Source organism: Procambarus clarkii, chromosome 70 (genome assembly GCF_040958095.1).
Source record: "Procambarus clarkii isolate CNS0578487 chromosome 70, FALCON_Pclarkii_2.0, whole genome shotgun sequence".
In the NCBI taxonomy this organism is placed as follows: Eukaryota; Metazoa; Arthropoda; class Malacostraca; order Decapoda; family Cambaridae; genus Procambarus; species Procambarus clarkii.
The window spans coordinates 24,038,922-24,057,265 of NC_091219.1; the positions used below are offsets into that span (position 1 = coordinate 24,038,922).

Consider the following 18,344-nt stretch of genomic DNA (forward strand, 5'->3'; position numbering starts at 1 on the left):
CGACCCATATTAGAGCTGGGCTGCCATCACAAGCCATCTTTCCTTCCCAGTAAACACAAAGCGAATAATATAAGAAGCCATGCAAGAAATAAATGAAAAAATAGGTCGTTTGGTGGTACGAATAATCTGAAGGTAATACAAAAAATGCCAAGTTGAGTTAGCATTAATAAATCTCACTCAATCTGTCATCTAAGAACTTTAATTATAATCAAGATTAAAATATATTATTAAGTTGTGGTTAGAGAAGGCGACAGAGCCGGTAGAGATCGGTATAAGAGCTCGCTGGCGCCATCTGGACAGACATGAACAAATCCACAGAGGCCGTGATGAGGGTTCGAACCAACGCATGGGAAGGGAAGGGAAATGGAATTGTCGGGAAAGCGCCAAGCCATTACGACTATATAGCACTGGGAAGGGGTCAGGATAAGGCACCATTTGGTCACCATTTGGTCCGGGAGACATCTCCCGTTACGCAGGGTGCAGTCGCGCCTCCACAGATCTCCAGTATCAGCTCTTGATACTGGTAATGGCTCAAAAGGGCCACCACTTACGGGCTACTCATGCCCGTGCCACCTCTTGGGTGGCTTAATCTACATCAATCATCAGGATAAGGATTAGGGATGGGACGGGGGGAAGGAATGGTGGCCAACCACTTGTGGGCGGCTGGGAATTGAACGACGACCTGCATGAAGCGAGACCGTCGCTCTACCGTCCAGCGACGGTAGAGCGTCTGTGTGTATGGACAGTAATATTGACTAATATATTACTCCCATATTTTACGGTCCTCTCATACTATCGCCGCGTGTGTTCACTCTGTCATAACACCGGGTGGAGCCGCACCAGCTAGGAGGTCAGGAGGCAGAGTCACGAAGCAGTTACGCAAGTACTTACGAACGTGTACATCTGTCCTCAATCTCTGACGGCTTTGGTTACGTATATTAAACAGTTTACAAGCATGAAAACGTCCCAATCAACTGTTGTTATTGTTATAAACAGCCTCCTGGTGATTCGAAGCTCATTAACTGTTTAATAATTGTAAACAAAGCCGCCAAAAATTGACAAAAGATGTACAGGTTCGTAAGTGCTTGCGTAACTGCTTCGTGAATCTGGCCCCTGGCCCACGTGGGAGTGTAAACCCCAAACTGGATTCGAGAACCAGCGAGGCGTCACCATCCAGGCCCTAACTACGAGCCCAACTACCACCCTTGAGATGGTTATCTTGAGATGATTTCGGGCTTAGCGTCCCCGAGGCCCGGTCCTCGACCAGGCCTCCTTTTTGTTCAACCCCCCCCCCCTCCCAGGAAGCAGCCCGTAGCAGCTGTCTAACTCCCAGGTACCTATTTACTGCTAGGTATCAGAGGCATCAGGATGAAAGAAACATTTTGCCCATTTGTCTCTGCCTCTACTGGGGATCGAACTCGGAATCTCAGGACTACGAATCCGAAGCCCTGTCCACCCAGCTGTCAGGTGCCCTAAAAGGATTTAGGTTTAGGTTCAACATTTAGGATAATACATGTAGGGGTATATAAAATTAGAATGATACTGGCTATGTACTGGCACTTCTCTTCAAGGAACATCAGGACCCTGATGTTCCTGATCCCTGATGATGATTGGGAGCCGGTCGGCCGAGCGGACAGCACGCTGGACTTGTGATTCTGTGGTCCTGGGTTCGATCCCAGGCGCCGGCAAGAAACAATGGGCAGAGTTTCACCCTATGCCCCTGTTACCTAGCAGTAAAATAGGTACCTGGGTGTTAGTCAGCTGTCACGGGCTGCTTCCTGGGGGTGGAGGCCTGGTCGAGGACCGGGCCGCGGGGACACTAAAAAGCCCCGAAATCATCTCAAGATAACCTCAAGAATCTCAAGATAACCCTACAAGTGCAGGGTTCACAAAACACAAACTTAACACGCTACGAGGCACACTTAAGCGGATACAACATAAAATGAATTAACAAATTCAAAAAATTGCTAAGCTGCCAAGATTTAAAGTGTTGCTTGTAACACTCGTCATAATACTGTGTTATCACAGAGATATTGTAGCCCCTTGGGTCACTCTCTTAGATAAATACACTACAGGTTTACCGCCATAGTAAACCACGCATAATGAGATTCAAATATTTATTAATTAATACAGCATGGTAGTCAATATAAGATTATAAATGTTGATCATAAACTCTCTAGCCTATGAGAGAGAATTGTTCTACTTAAGAATGATTGGAGTGCATAATAGAACATGCTAAAAGTATAATAATAATAATATTGTAGAGTATAAGTTAATGGTCTTCAGATGAGTCGTAGGTGCACATATACATACTCATACACACATACACACCTGCATACTAACACAAACACACACACGTCAACAGAATAACAACAGGTTTGGAACACAAGTACGGTACTAAACGCATTTTATCCAAGTGTGTGAGTGAGTGGAATGTACATCAGATGTTGGCACGCAGCTGGTCCACCTTGACAACCACCCAGCTGGCACGCCTTGACAACCACCCAGCTAGTCTACCTTGACAACAACCCAGCTGGTCCACCTTGACAACCACCCAGCTGGTCCACCTTGACAACCACCCCAGCTGGTCCACCTTGACAACCACCCAGCTGGTCCACCTTGACAACCACCCAGCTGGTCCACCTTGACAACCACCCCAGCTGGTCCACCTTGACAACCACCCAGCTGGTCCACCTTGACAACCACCCCAGCTGGTCCACCTTGACAACCACCCAGCTGGTCCACCTTGACAACCACCCCAGCTGGTCCACCTTGACAACCACCCAGCTGGTCCACCTTGACAACCACCCCAGCTGGTCCACCTTGACAACCACCTGATTGGAAGCCTGATTAGACTTCCAATGAAGGCTAATCAAGGGTTTAACTCAGTGTCATGTGGTGTAGTGGTCCAAGGCGTGGTCTTGGGATAGTACCCAGTGCGTGCAGGTTCGAATCCCCCGGATGACTCCTAATGATTTTCTCAATATTAACTATAATAATAATGATGATAGTAATACTTGTACAGCTACTACAAAGACAGCAGGTGTGTGGGTGGCCAGGTGTATACCCCACACACACCACACAAGACATCAGGTGTGTGGTTGGCCAGGTGTATACCACACACACCACACAAGACAGCAGGTGTGTGGTTGGCCAGGTGTATACCCCACACAAGACAGCAGGTGTGTGGGTGGCCAGGTGTATACCCCACACACACCACTCAAGACAGCAGGTGTGTGGTTGGTCAGGTGTATACCACACACACACCACAACTCTCCTTCCTCAACTCACCAACAAACTCACTCTAGTGTGGTGATGTCTTCCGCTCAACACATCCAAAAGAGAGCAAATTACATAACAAATCTTGGCAACGCTAACAAGGAAAACATAGACAGTTTAACAACTGAAATTTGTGGCAAGTAAGTGCCAAATAAATGACATTTAATGACTTTCAAGAATACCTGTGACCTGCCACAGCTAATTGCACATTACAAATTGTTTTTAATCTCTATAGAAAGCCAATTCGTAAAAAAAGACATACGACACACTAATTGTGTTTGTTCTCATAAATATATACAAAATTCTGAGGCTTCAACCTAAGGCTTCGTAATAGTAAGAAAACTCTAGAAAGTTTGTAGAAAAAAATCGTACCTCTGAGGTCAGATAGTAAGCATCCATCAGTCTCAGGAGACTATGGAGTTGCGCTCTGGTTGTCGGTCTGGAGTGGCCTCTCCAGGGCGCAAAGCCTGGGTAGGATGATTCGGGGGAGAAGCTGTTACCCATGCAGCAGGTCCCCCCTCTCCACGGCGCTGAAAGTCTCCAATGGAAAGGCATACGCCAATACGATTGGTTCCAGCGCCGTCGCAGGAACTGTGAGTTCCGGGGTTGACCTCGAAGGTCAACCTCGGTCAAATCCCTCAGTTTCAGAAATTTCGTCCACCTGGACCATTGGGAATCGAACTCCGACCCTGCAAGATGCGAAGCTCTCGCTCTCCCGACCAGTCCAAATGGTTGGACAAACTTGTTAGCATTAGGATAACATCAGTACTGTGTGAGAGGAAAGCTCATACTAATACATTATCGCCATACAGAGATGACTCGTTAACTAGTAGTCAAGTTACTATAGATAAAAGCTCACTCTTGTATATATTCTGTGTATAGCAGATATACATGTACATAAAGTCTTGTAAATATATATACATATACAGACGATAGTGCAAACCATAAGTATCGTAAATATACATTTACCAAAAATATTATAAGCCATAAACATTATAACTATACATATACACAACTGACTGTAAGCCATAGGAATCGTAAATATACATATACAGAAGATATTGCAAGCCGTAAGTAAGGTAAATATACACATCGAGAACACGTATAATAAACCATTATGAAACATACACACACAGGAATACTGACGAGGTAATTTATAACCATAAAATACGTGTGGGGAAATATACACAAGGTAGACTTAAGGCAATACAAGAGGCTGGAAACTGTATTAGTTACAGTGTGGTGTAACTGTTGTATAGATATATACATTCTGAGGCGGGTCTCATCGCTATAAGCTGAGGATGTTCACGTTTGTCTTATAAACACCTTTAAAACCTTCTTCATGGATTGGATCTTCAATTACAATTACACTGAAAATAATAATAATAATAATAATAATAATAATAATAATGAAAACAAATTTAACAGTAATATTTATAAGGCAATACAAATACTAATATAATAATATTACATAGAGCCGTGTATAGCCTGTATGGTAGTACCCGTCTAACTGTCACCTCGGAGGAACCACCCTGACTGTATCTCTGAGAGTACTCACCTATACACACCTGCAAGGTTGAGCTTCAGCTCAAAGACCAAAAAAAAAAAAGCTATCGGAAGCCTAATGATCTTGTACTAAAAGTGGCCCAAGGGTTTGGTTATCTTGAAACTATGTCTTTTTCGCCACCTTGTATTTGTTAATGTATTATGGTAATGTGCTTCCTTATACCCTTGCTTCTTAATTATTATTCTTCTTCCCACAACTGGGCTGGGCTCCTACCCTCCTCCTCTCGCTTTCTGCTTAGTAAATCTCAACGTCTCTTCGTGGTCTGCCTTGTAGACCGTAGAGAACCTTGCACAGTCTCTGAAATGTTAATCATCTTATCTCTTTCACACCTTGTCCAACCATGAGATCATAATGATATACATATATAAGAAGGAGATGTCTAAGACGTTGCCATCAATGCCTATGACTCCTTGTTCTGGTACTCCTCGCTTTAAACACTGCTGCTTTGTCTCTTCTGTTGATTCCCTTTAGAATCTTTAAGTGTGTGTGTGTGTGTGTGTGTGTGTGTGCGTGCGTGCGTGTGTGTATGTGTGTGTGTGTGTGTGTGTGTGTGTGTGTGTTTACTAGTTGTGTTTTTACGGGGGTTGAGCTTTGCTCTTTCGGCCCGCCTCTCAACTGTCAATCAACTGTTTACTAACTACTTTTTTTTTTTTTTTTTTTTTTTTTTTTTTTTTTTTTTTCCCACACCACACACACACACACACACCCCAGGAAGAAGCCCGTGACAGCTGACTAACTCCCAGGTACCTATTTACTGCTAGGTAACAGGGGCATTCAGGGTGAAAGAAACTTTGCCCATTTGTTTCTGCCTCGTGCGGGAATCGAACCCGCGCCACAGAATTACGAATCTTGCGCGCTATCCACCAGGCTACGAGGCCCCCTGTGTGTGTGTGTGTGTGTGAGAGATAATGCCAACGCGGCCATGCAGGATAGTCATCTGGCAACCTTAGGTTACCGTCACAACATACTGTGGATAATACTCATTCTTGTCGTACTTGACGTACACCGTCGGGGTCTCGACGTCGTTGACCGTCGTGTCGGAGGTGACGCCCGTCTCGGGGTCAAGCGGGGGACTCTCTATCGTACCGTCTCCCTTAGTTATGTCAGCTACTGCCACTTGGGCCACCAGCAGGTAGGACTTGTCGTACCTGGCGTCAGGGACACTGTACCTGAAGGCTCTGTCCACGTCAGAAAAGAAATAGGTGCCGTGCCCATACCGCGTCTTCCTCCCGTACGACCTGCCTTGAAGGGTCCGGTCAAGGTTCTTTCTGAAGATTTTCGGTAAGACGTCCTTTGAGGTTCCGTGGAACAGCTGTCGAACGGTGGGTTCCGGTCCGTTGTAAATGTCGGGCATCTCTTCAATTCGCTTTTGGAATTTTTGCCACAACTGGCGATTCTGAATCCGTTTTATCCCCAGGACTTTTCTTTTGTATAAACCTGGCTCGAGGAGCGCCATCACGTCTCTATACTCGTTCGTGTAGGGGTTTAGCGGCACAAGACGAAGGTTCTCGACGTACTCCATATCCTCCCAGGTGACTGGTAACGGCTGCAGGGAGTCAGGCTCTTGGTAAGTGGAGGTGGGTGTCGAGGGCGCCGGAGTCTCTCCGTCTTCAGGAGGCGCTGGCACGGGAGATTCTGGTGTTTCGTCATCAGGGTAGTCGGGAGACGAGGCCCTGGTGCTCTCCTCATCCTCGTCCAGGTGAGACTGGGGCCGTCGTCTCACCTCTCGCTGGGAGCCAGTTTCATCGTTAGTTTGAGTCATGGTGGCGAAGTCAATGGAGTAGCTGTACTTGTCGGTAGAGAAGTTCATCACTTTGGTCCCTTCTCTGTAACTATTCTCTATATCTACCCAATTCACACTGCTTATGAGGTTGTTGTGCGGTGCTCCGTAAGGTATCCATTCCTTGTCTCCTGAGAGGAAGTACCAGACGTAGTTTCTAGCTTTCACATCAACCTCGTCCTTTTCCTCCGTGCACAGCCGACGCAGCCACAGGATTTCTCCGGAAGAGTTAGTCATGGTCATGGTGTCAAAATGCGAGGTCCAGGTGTCGCCGCCCATGATCTGCAGGAGGTAGCCTGGCGGGGGACGGTAGGTGGAGGGGTTGGGCGGGGGGACGAGGGCCTTCTCTAGCGCTGGGTCGCAGTAGGCACGCTCCAGGGCCATCACCTGGGTGTCCTGCAGGTTCTGCCAGCGTCCGTCCTCCTCCCTCACCTGCCACTGGTAGTGTCGGGTCGCGTGGAGGCGATAACAGCCGATGTTCTCCTGGTTACACAGTCCCTCCACCGAGTCGTAGCAGATCTCTGGCACTCTCACATCCCCGTTTGAGTTCATAGTCCACAAAGACTCGCCCAAGCGTATATCGTTGTTTAATTCTCCATCCTCTTCTGCGAAGTCTTGAATCACCAATTGTACCATTTTGCACAGAACATCGTTGTTCAGCTCCTCCAAGAAGAGGTTGTAGAGAATTCGTGAATTAGGCTGGACCTCCCAGTCATGGCTCCTGAAGCAGGAGTTGGTAGTACACACGTCCTTGAGGTAGTGGAGGTTCTCGCAGTCCTCGGCGAGGTCGCAGGCACCTGTGTTGCTGTAGGAGCAACACATCAGTAACCGCGGGCGCAGCTTCACTACCTCCTCCTCCAGCTGGAACACTCTCGGGTAAGTAAACACCACCCGGCGCACGGCAGATGGCTGCAGCTGGTGCTTCTGCATGAGGTTCAGCAAGGTGGTGGACAGGTTGGGTTTGTACGCCAGCACCTCAACCAACTTCCGCGGCCGCAGGAAGGCTTTATCCAAATGACCTGCCGGGGAAGAGATCGGGGTCAGGGAGCTAAAGTAGAAGACAACATAATACTAGAAGCTCTATGATGAGGCGCAGAGCATGAGAGGACACGCACAACCCATCACAGTCATCTCGCTCTCTATTCATCTCGCTATCCATTTACCTGGATATTATCAGCTATTTCCTCTTCGTTTCCTCATATAAAAAGTGGTAATACTTTGAAAAATTTTACTTTGCCAATTTTATATTATATATTTTTAAGGAAAAACTGCAATAGGCTGAATGTCCTTTGGCCTGAATCAGTTCCACAACCATCGCTATCATTATACTCACTTCTGTCATCACTCCACCACCACACTCATCATCATCCCTACTATCACAACTGTCACCACAACCACCACCACCATAAACCACTACACCCACCATCAACCCCCCCCCCCCGTCCCCATAAACACGGCAAATGCTGGTAATCCCGCCGCCAAACCCGCTATTAATGAGTTAAAACTCGATTACATTCGATCATTTCGCGAACACTGACGACTGTTCGAATCGCGGCGCTGTACAACATTCACCCTCACACTACACATACAAATTATTTACCAACGGAACCTATATTCCTATAAAACCCTACGTCTGACTATGCACTTTATGCAAATATTATAATATTAAATGTATAATATTAATTTTACATTTAAGAACATTCCAATTTTGAATGAACGCCCATGTTAAAAATCGATGACTGCGACTTTGGGGTCGGCCGTTGGATGGAATGAACATGAGCTCAGGACGGGCCGCCCACGTATGGCAAATACAAATAATTGTCAACAGAACCTAAATACCCAACCCAGGCCTAACTGTACATGCAATTATATAGAATAATATTTGAACAAAGAAATTTGGTTTTGAATACACACAGTTCGTTTATATTCACGAGGAGTTGATCAGCCGGGGCAGGATTCTCCAAGGATTTACGCTTCTTCTTACGAAACCTATACATCATTTAACAGTCTTAGCGGCTTTGTTTACGTTTCTTAAATACGAGCATAGAAACTTCCCAATCCGAGGTTGTTATTATAATGAAAAACCTCGTTACACACAGAAATCACAATAGCGTGATGTATCAAATGAACAAATCCACAAGGGCCGTGGATTATGGCAGCGTTTGGGATACTCTCGGACGTAGGTTCGAATCCTCGTCACGGCCCTTGTGGATTTGTTCATTAAAAACCTCGTCATGTTTCGGAGCTGTTGAATTGTTCAATATATACAAACTAAGCTGCGATAATTGTCGGAAGATGTACAGGTTTCGCAAGTGCTTGCGTAAACGCTCCATGAAACTTGACCCAGACGAGGGGTGGAACTACAGCTCCGTCTCCCCGGGTGAGGGGTGAGGGGAAGAGGGGGGGGGGGAGAAGAGGGGGGGTAGGGGGGGGGGAGCTTACCTAGAGACATGGTGAGAGAGGTGCGCGCGCGCACGCCTGCACGCTCCCGGCTCAATCACTCTGTTGAGGAAATGGCGAACATTATGAAATGTGAGTGATATAGTGATTCACACACACACACACACACACACACACACACACACACACACACACACACACACACACACACACACACACACACACACACACACACACACTTACGTACACACCAAGCCACAAACATATACACACAGCACATGAGATCAGATAATTTATATATATATATATATATATATATATATATATATATATATATATATATATATATATATATATATATATATATATATATATATATTAGTATATTTTGGTAGCAGTCTTTCCTGTAGACATATATTATTAAATATGACCGAAAAAGTAAGATTAATAATTCTAACACGAATTTTCTCAATCCTTCGTACATTATGCTTCACTGTTGGAGGTAAATCAAAAATCACTTCTCCAAAATTCATTTTTATTTCTAGTCTGACGCGACACGGGCGCGTTTCGTAAAACTTATTACATTTTCAAAGACTTCACAAATACACAACTGATTAGAACTTGCGTTTCCCTGATTTTATATCTACATTTGAGTGAGGTGGGAAGGGTGATGTGGCATTACATTTGAGTGAGGTGGGAAGGATGATGTGGCATTAACACAAGACAGAACACTAGAGGATATTAATAGGGTATTAAAAGTATCAACACAAGACAGAACACGAAAAAATGGGTATTGAATAGAAGTGTTTGTAGAAAGCCTATTGGTCCATATTTCTTGATGCTTCTATATTGGAGCGGAGTCTTGAGGTGGGTAGAATATAGTGGTGCAATAATTGGCTGTTGATTGCTGGTGTTGACTTCTTGATGTGTAGTGCCTCGCAAACGTCAAGCCGCCTGCTGTCGCTGTATCTATCGATGATTTCTGTGTTGTTTACTAGGATTTCTCTGGCGATGGTTTGGTTATGGGAAGAGATTATATGTTCCTTAATGGAGCCCTGTTGTTTATGCATCGTTAAACGCCTAGAAAGAGATGTTGTTGTCTTGCCTATATACTGGGTTTTTTGGAGCTTACAGTCCCCAAGTGGGCATTTGAAGGCATAGACGACGTTAGTCTCTTTTAAAGCGTTCTGTTTCGTGTCTGGAGAGTTTCTCATGAGTAGGCTGGCCGTTTTTTTGGTTTTATAGTAAATCGTCAGTTGTATCCTCTGATTTTTGTCTGTAGGGATAACGTTTCTATTAACAATATCTTTCAGGACCCTTTCCTCTGTTTTATGAGCTGTGGAAAAGAAGTTCCTGTAAAATAGTCTAATAGGGGGTATAGGTGTTGTGTTAGTTGTCTCTTCGGAGGTTACCGAAGAGACAAGAGGCTAACCTCCGAAGAGACAACTAACACAACACCTATACCCCCTATTAGACTATTTTACAGGAACTTCTTTTCCACAGCTCATAAAACAGAGGAAAGGGTCCTGAAAGATATTGTTAATAGAAACGTTATCCCTACAGACAAAAATCAGAGGATACAACTGACGATTTACTATAAAACCAAAAAAACGGCCAGCCTACTCATGAGAAACTCTCCAGACACGAAACAGAACGCTTTAAAAGAGACTAACGTCGTCTATGCCTTCAAATGCCCACTTGGGGACTGTAAGCTCCAAAAAACCCAGTATATAGGCAAGACAACAACATCTCTTTCTAGGCGTTTAACGATGCATAAACAACAGGGCTCCATTAAGGAACATATAATCTCTTCCCATAACCAAACCATCGCCAGAGAAATCCTAGTAAACAACACAGAAATCATCGATAGATACAGCGACAGCAGGCGGCTTGACGTTTGCGAGGCACTACACATCAAGAAGTCAACACCAGCAATCAACAGCCAATTATTGCACCACTATATTCTACCCACCTCAAGACTCCGCTCCAATATAGAAGCATCAAGAAATATGGACCAATAGGCTTTCTACAAACACTTCTATTCAATACCCATTTTTTCGTGTTCTGTCTTGTGTTGATACTTTTAATACCCTATTAATATCCTCTAGTGTTCTGTCTTGTGTTAATGCCACATCATCCTTCCCACCTCACTCAAATGTAATGCCACATCACCCTTCCCACCTCACTCAAATGTAGATATAAAATCAGGGAAACGCAAGTTCTAATCAGTTGTGTATTTGTGAAGTCTTTGAAAATGTAATAAGTTTTACGAAACGCGCCCGTGTCGCGTCAGACTAGAAATAAAAATGAATTTTGGAGAAGTGATTTTTGATTTACCTCCAACAGTGAAGCATAATGTACGAAGGATTGAGAAAATTCGTGTTAGAATTATTAATCTTACTTTTTCGGTCATATTTAATAATATATATATATATATATATACAGAGAGAGAAAGAGGAAATAAGGCGGCCAGACTATAAGAATGGACTAAGAAAACAGAGTATAAGAACAAGACAAGTAGGCTGGAGTATGAGCACAATGTACAAGGACAATATCATTAGGGCAGAGCATCAGGACAATAAGACCAGGGTATAAGAAAAAGTCCAGTAAACCAAAGTATAACGACCTGACAGGTAAAGCAGGCCATAAATGGTCAATAAAATCCAAGGCAGAAATTATCAATAAAGTCCAAGACAGAAAGGTTTATTTCTGTCTTGTTTCTGTTTGTTTCTATACCTGTCCAAGACAAGACAGACAGAAGACAAAACAGAATCAAGGTCGACAATCCCTTTCTGACGCAAGACGCAAGAGTCACGAGAAATGGTCAGGATTATCGACGTCCTTAACACGATTTTGATTTTATTAATTTATTACGCATCCCCATACCCATCCCCGTGGGCGTTAGTGGACTCCATACCCATCCCTGTGGGTGTTAGTGGACCCCATACCCATCCCTGTGAGGGGGATTGCGGACAAATTTACAGAAGCACATAGGGGCCTCAGGAACTGACTGATCCCACAAGGAGAGAGAGACAAGCTTGAGCAACAGCGCTGGGACTCCCTCCCGCCATCACTCGTGTAGTCCGGTGACACGTAAACCAAACAGTTATGGGGCCAGGGTGGCGGCACTGGAGCAAAGATCAACTTATCATACATTTATTGTCAGTTGTCCTACAGGAAGTCTACTAAATGGCTCATGTCCTATCGTGACTGAGGGAGTTGAAGGGTTGAGTCACCGCCAAGTAATCTAATGAAATTGATGTATTTACACCAAGTCTTTCGCAGTCTCCTGAGTGCTTTGTCAAGGTCTAGGGGTGGGGTCTGGACGAGACTTACATCTTAAAGTCTAATGAGGCTGCTACCTTAGATCCAATCAAGACCTGGATCAAATTACATAAGTGTGGGGTTTTATCATATGTTATTATGTCTATGAGAAGACATTACCATTACTTAATAATAATAATAATAATAATAATGGTAATGTCTTCTCATTTTATTCAAACAAAATAAAATTTATTGGGCATGTTAAAGTGGTTACATTGTAGGTGGTTGTTAGTACAAGAGCCAGTGGTGTCTGTTAGTACAAGAGCCAGTGGTGTCTGTTAGTACAAGAGCCAGTGGTGTCTGTTAGTACAAGAGCCAGTGGTGTCTGTTAGTACAAGAGCCAGTGGTGTCTGTTAGTACAAGAGCCAGTGGTGTCTACTAGTACAAGAGCCAGTGGTGTCTGTTAGTACAAGAGCCAGTGGTGTCTACTAGTACAAGAGCCAGTGGTGTCTACTAGTACAAGAGCCAGTGGTGTCTGTTAGTACAAGAGCCAGTGGTGTCTACTAGTACAAGAGCCAGTGGTGTCTGTTAGTACAAGAGCCAGTGGTGTCTACTAGTACAAGAGCCAGTGGTGTCCCCTTGAACAAGAGCCAGTGGTGTCCCCTTGAACAAGAACCAGTGGTGTCTGTTAGTACAAGAACCAGTGGTGTCTACTAGTACAAGAGCCAGTGGTGTCTGTTAGTACAAGAGCCAGTGGTGTCTACTAGTACAAGAGCCAGTGGTGTCTGTTAGTACAAGAGCCAGTGGTGTCTGTTAGTACAAGAGCCAGTGGTGTCTACTAGTACAAGAGCCAGTGGTGTCTGTTAGTACAAGAGCCAGTGGTGTCTGTTAGTACAAGAGCCAGTGGTGTCTACTAGTACAAGAGCCAGTGGTGTCTACTAGTACAAGAGCCAGGTGATGGTAGAGGGGCTCCGACACCCATCCTGCAGGAGGCGAACACGTACCAGCGACCATAACCCGCGCCTGCAGCGCCAGGGCCTGAGAGTTGCTACACGCCTCCACCCAACTATGAACCACTCATATTGATATAATGCGAGGAACAGAACCCAAGCGCACCAAAGCTTGGCTACCCATGAGGATGGGGAAATAGGCTCACAGGTGACAGAAGAAAAGGAGGGATATGTCAACATTGTGTAAAAATACCCATCAGGCCGTTGGTACAAAATTTAACAGTGTAGAGTTATAAACCAACTAAGAATACCACCGAGACTTAACAACGTAGAAGTTGTTAAGACACTGGACATAATCTTGCTGAAGCCTCCTTCACTCACTTATTTACCTCCGTCTTTATTCATTACGTTTTTTCACAGTTTTTTCCACTTTACCTTAGCACTCAACTGCGTAGCTCACTCTTGGGGTCCTTTGAAGCAGGTGCGGCAAAAGTCCAGCGTGATCTATCTTGCCCAATTTGTCTTAATGCCGCATCTATCGCATAACCCACGTCCAACACAACACAAACCCTTGGGTATCCTCGCTAAGCGGTTCACCAGCCCTCAGGCCCACGGGGGGAAGCCCTTGGACGAGCGAGGACGAATGCAGCTCTTCCCTGTGTGCCGAAGAAGCTGGTACTGGCCGCCGGGGAGGCGTGCGTGGTGGTGGTGGCGGCGCCGCACAGGTAACTAGGCGGAGTCATGCCATCATGGTTCCCTCCTTAAAGTATTGATCATACTCACCTGTGGTCTCTGTCCACACCAGGACCAGCAGGAGGAGCAGGAGCTGGGCATGCCAGTGTGTGGAATGTGTGGAGGGAGTGTTCCAGACTCCCGGAGCACCGCTCACACCCGCGCACACACACACACACACACACACCTCCCTAGACTGGGTGGGGACAACTGGCCACAGGAAAACTCCTGCGCAGCGTCTGTGTGAGTGTGTGCAGCGTCTGATTGCGTGTGTGTGTGTATGTGCGCAGCGTCTGACTGCGCGCGCGTGTGTGTGTGTATGTGCGCAGCGTCTGACTGTGCGCGTGTGTGTGTATGTGCGCAGCGTCTGACTGCGCGCGCGTGTGTGTATGTGCGCAGCGTCTGACTGCGCGCGCGTGTGTGTGTATGTGCGCAGCGTCTGACTGCGCGCGCGTGTGTGTGTGTATGCGCGCAGCGTCCGAGTGCGTGTGTGTGTGATTATCTGCGCAGCGTCTGAATGCTTGTATGACTGTACGTGTGTGCAGCATGTGCGTGCGCGTCCTTGGTGAACCTCAGCACAACGGCATTTATGAGGTGTGTATGTATGTGTGTGTGTATGTGTGTGTGTATGTATGTGTGTGTGTATGTATGTGTGTGTGTGTGTGTGTGTGTGTGTGTGTGTGTGTGTGTGTGTGTGTGTGTGTGTGTGTGTGTGTGTTTGTGTATATATACACACACATATGCATTTGTGCAGCTAGCATAGACTATATGAAGGGGAGTACAGTGTCAAAAAAAACTAGCTACGTGATGCTAAAAATCCCCATCACACAGGATGGTTAGTTATACAGAGGCACGTGATCAGTAGTCTATACTGACAAACTCTCTCAGAACAACAACGAATTCTAGGGACTAAGCCAATCACCTTTCACTGATTTGGTGTGAGAGGAGTCAACATTAGACTCGATCACCTCTGAATTAGACCAATAAGACCGACTTCGAATAACCTATTAAAGTCCCGTACCGCAGATTATTCACCCTGCAAAGTCGGGCGAGGGACCCCAAGCGTCTGGCCTGCAACCTTGGACAGAGATAAACAAGCAAATAGACATTCTCACACACACACACACACACACACACGCACGCACACACACACACACACACACACACACACACACACACACACACACACACACACGCACACACACACACACACACCCGTACCTTGTCAAGCACAAGACGAAGCTGGAAAAAGTCCAAAGGTATGCTACTAGACTAGTCCCAGAACTAAGAGGCATGAGTTATGAGGAAAGGCTGCGGGAAATGCACCTCACGACACTGGAAGACAGAAGAGTAAGGGGGGACATGATCACAACCTACAAAATCCTCAGGGGAATCGACCGGGTAAACAAGGATGAACTATTCAACACTGGTGGGACGCGAACAAGGGGACACAGGTGGAAGCTGAGTACCCAAATGAGCCACAGAGACGTTAGAAAGAACTTTTTCAGTGTCAGAGTAGTTAGTAAATGGAATGCATTAGGAAGTGATGTGGTGGAGGCTGACTCCATACACAGTTTCAAATGTAGATATGATAGAGCCCAATAGGCTCAGGAATCTGTACACCAGTTGATTGACGGTTGAGAGGCGGGACCAAAGAGCCAGAGCTCAACCCCCGCAAGCACAATTAGGTGAGTACAATTAGGTGAGTACACACACACACACACACACCACACACACACACACACACACACACACACACACACACACACACACACATTTTCAAAAAGGGGGATAGGGAGGAGGCACTTAACTACAGACCCGTATCACTGACAAGCATCCCCTGCAAAATACTTGAAAGAATAATTAGGCTAAGACTTGTTGAGCACCTGGAGAGCATTGGGTTTGTAAACAAGCACCAACATGGGTTCTGGACAGGGAAATCATGCCTAACAAACCTTTTAGAATTCTATGATAAAGTAACAAGGATAAGGCAGGACAGAGAAGGCTGGGCAGACTGCATATTTCTTGACTGCCAAAAGGCCTTTGATACGGTACCGCACATGAGACTGCTATACAAACTTGAGAGGCAGGCAGGAGTAAGCGGAAAGGCCCTAGTATGGGTGAAGAACTACCTAACAGGAAGGAGCCAGAGGGTAATGGTAAGGGGCGAAAAGTCGGACTGGCGAACAGTAACAAGTGGAGTACCTCAAGGATCGGTGCTGGGACCAATCCTCTTTCTAATTTACGTAAATGATATGTTTACAGGAGTGGAATCATACATGTCAATGTTTGCAGATGACGCAAAATTAATGAGAAGAGTTGTGACAGACGAGGATTGTAGGATCCTCCAAGAGGACTTACACAGGCTGCAGAGATGGTCAGAGAAATGGCTACTGGAGTTTAACACCAGTAAATGTAAAGTTATGGAAATGGGATCAGGTGACAGGAGACCAAAGGGACAGTACACAATGAAGGGGAACAGCCTACCTGTAACGATTCGAGAAAGAGACCTGGGAGTGGATGTGACACCCAATCTAACTCCTGAGGCACATATAAATAGGATAACGACAGCAGCGTACTCTACACTGGCGAAAATTAGAACTTCATTCAGAAACCTAAATGAGGAAGCTTTTAGGGCGCTTTACACTGCCTACGTGAGACCCGTCTTAGAGTATGCCGCGCCATCATGGAGCCCCCACCTGAAGAAACACATAAAGAAACTGGAGAAGGTTCAGAGGTTTGCGACGAGGCTTGTCCCAGAGCTACGAGGGATGGGATATGAAGAGCGGCTGAAGGAACTGAACCTTACGACACTAGAGAAAAGAAGGGAGAGAGGAGATATGATAGGGACATATAAAATACTCAGGGGAATTGACAAAGTGGAAATAGATCAAATGTTCACACGTAATAATAACAGAACGAGGGGACATGGGTGGAAACTGGAAACTCAGATGAGTCACAGAGATGTTAGGAAGTTTTCTTTTAGCGTGAGAGTAGTAGAAAAATGGAATGCACTTGGGGAACAGGTTGTGGAAGCAAATACTATTCATACTTTTAAAACTAGGTATGATAGGGAAATGGGACAGGAGTCATTGCTGTAAACAACCGATAGCTAGAAAGGCGGGATCCAAGAGTCAATGCTCGATCCTGCAAGCACATATAGGTGAGTACATATAGGTGAGTACACACACACACACACACACACACACACACACGCACACACACACACACACACACACACACACCACACACACACACACACACACACACACACACACACACACACACACACACACACACACACACTGTATATGTCTGACGGGATTGACGGCCAATTAGTACGATTGATTCGAGTATAACGAAAACTATAATTTTTAATTACAGATGATCAACAAAGATTTCGAAAATTAACATCCTGCTCACGGCACAAGACTTGTACAACCTGCCACTTATATATTCCCACAGATGCTGTGTGGCGAGGCTGTCAAGTAACCCCAGGCTGTCAAGCAACCCCAGGCTGTCAAGCAACCCCAGGCTGTCAAGCAACCCCAGGGTGTCAAGCAACCCCAGGCTGTCAAGCAACCCTAGGGTGTCAAGCAACCCCAGGCTGTCAAGCAACCCCAGGGTGTCAAGCAACCCCAGGCTGTCAAGCAACCCCAGGGTGTCAAGCAACCCCAGGCTGTCAAGCAACCCTAGGGTGTCAAGCAACCCCAGGCTGTCAAGCAACCCCAGGGTGTCAAGCAACCCCAGGCTGTCAAGCAACCCCAGGGTGTCAAGCAACCCCAGGCTGTCAAGCAACCCTAGGGTGTCAAGCAACCCCAGGCTGTCAAGCAACCCCAGGCTGTCAAGCAACCCCAGGCTGTCAAGCAACCCCAGGGTGTCAAGCAACCCCAGGCTGTCAAGCAACCCCAGGCTGCCAAGCAACCCCAGGGTGTCAAGCAACCCCAGGCTGTCAAGCAACCCCAGGCTGTCAAGCAACCCCAGGCTGTCAAGCAACCCCAGGGTGTCAAGCAACCCCAGGGTGTCAAGCAACCCCAGGGTGTCAAGCAACCCAAGCCTGTCAAGCAACCCCAGGCTGTCAAGCAACCCCAGGGTGTCAAGCAACCCCAGGGTGTCAAGCAACCCCAGGCTGTCAAACAACCACAGGCTGTCAAGCAACCCCAGGGTGTCAAGCAACCCCAGGCTGTCAAGCAACCCCAGGGTGTCAAGCAACCCTCAGATAAAGTACACCATAAAAGACTGCAAAGTGCAAACGGTTCTCAATAGATAAGAAACTACGAGCAAGAGGTCGGGAGGTGTGTGCCAATGGCAAGCAGTTCGTGGCGGGGAATACAGAAGCGTGCGGCTGCATGATGGGAACGAAGCCACCTCC

At 46.2% G+C, this 18,344-nt stretch overlaps 1 protein-coding gene across 3 annotated transcripts in view; it reads right to left on the minus strand.

Annotated features, from left to right (window-relative positions):
- Positions 1 to 2,103: 2,103 nt before the first annotated feature.
- Positions 2,104 to 18,344, minus strand: part of LOC123744891 (protein mono-ADP-ribosyltransferase PARP12) — a 167,346-nt gene continuing 151,105 nt past the window's right edge. The window contains exons 1-3 of one of the 3 annotated variants that reach the window (XM_045725116.2): positions 13,676 to 14,245; positions 9,069 to 9,128; positions 2,104 to 7,645 (exon numbers count right to left, since the gene is read on the minus strand). In XM_045725116.2, the coding sequence (XP_045581072.1) occupies positions 5,793 to 7,645; positions 9,069 to 9,078 (1,863 nt within the window). In that variant the 5' untranslated portion in view covers positions 9,079 to 9,128; positions 13,676 to 14,245 and the 3' untranslated portion in view covers positions 2,104 to 5,792. Of the gene's footprint in view, positions 7,646 to 9,068; positions 9,129 to 13,675; positions 14,246 to 18,344 lie in introns of those variants that run through there. The other 2 variants (XM_045725117.2, XM_069311686.1) reach the window with 2 other exon arrangements.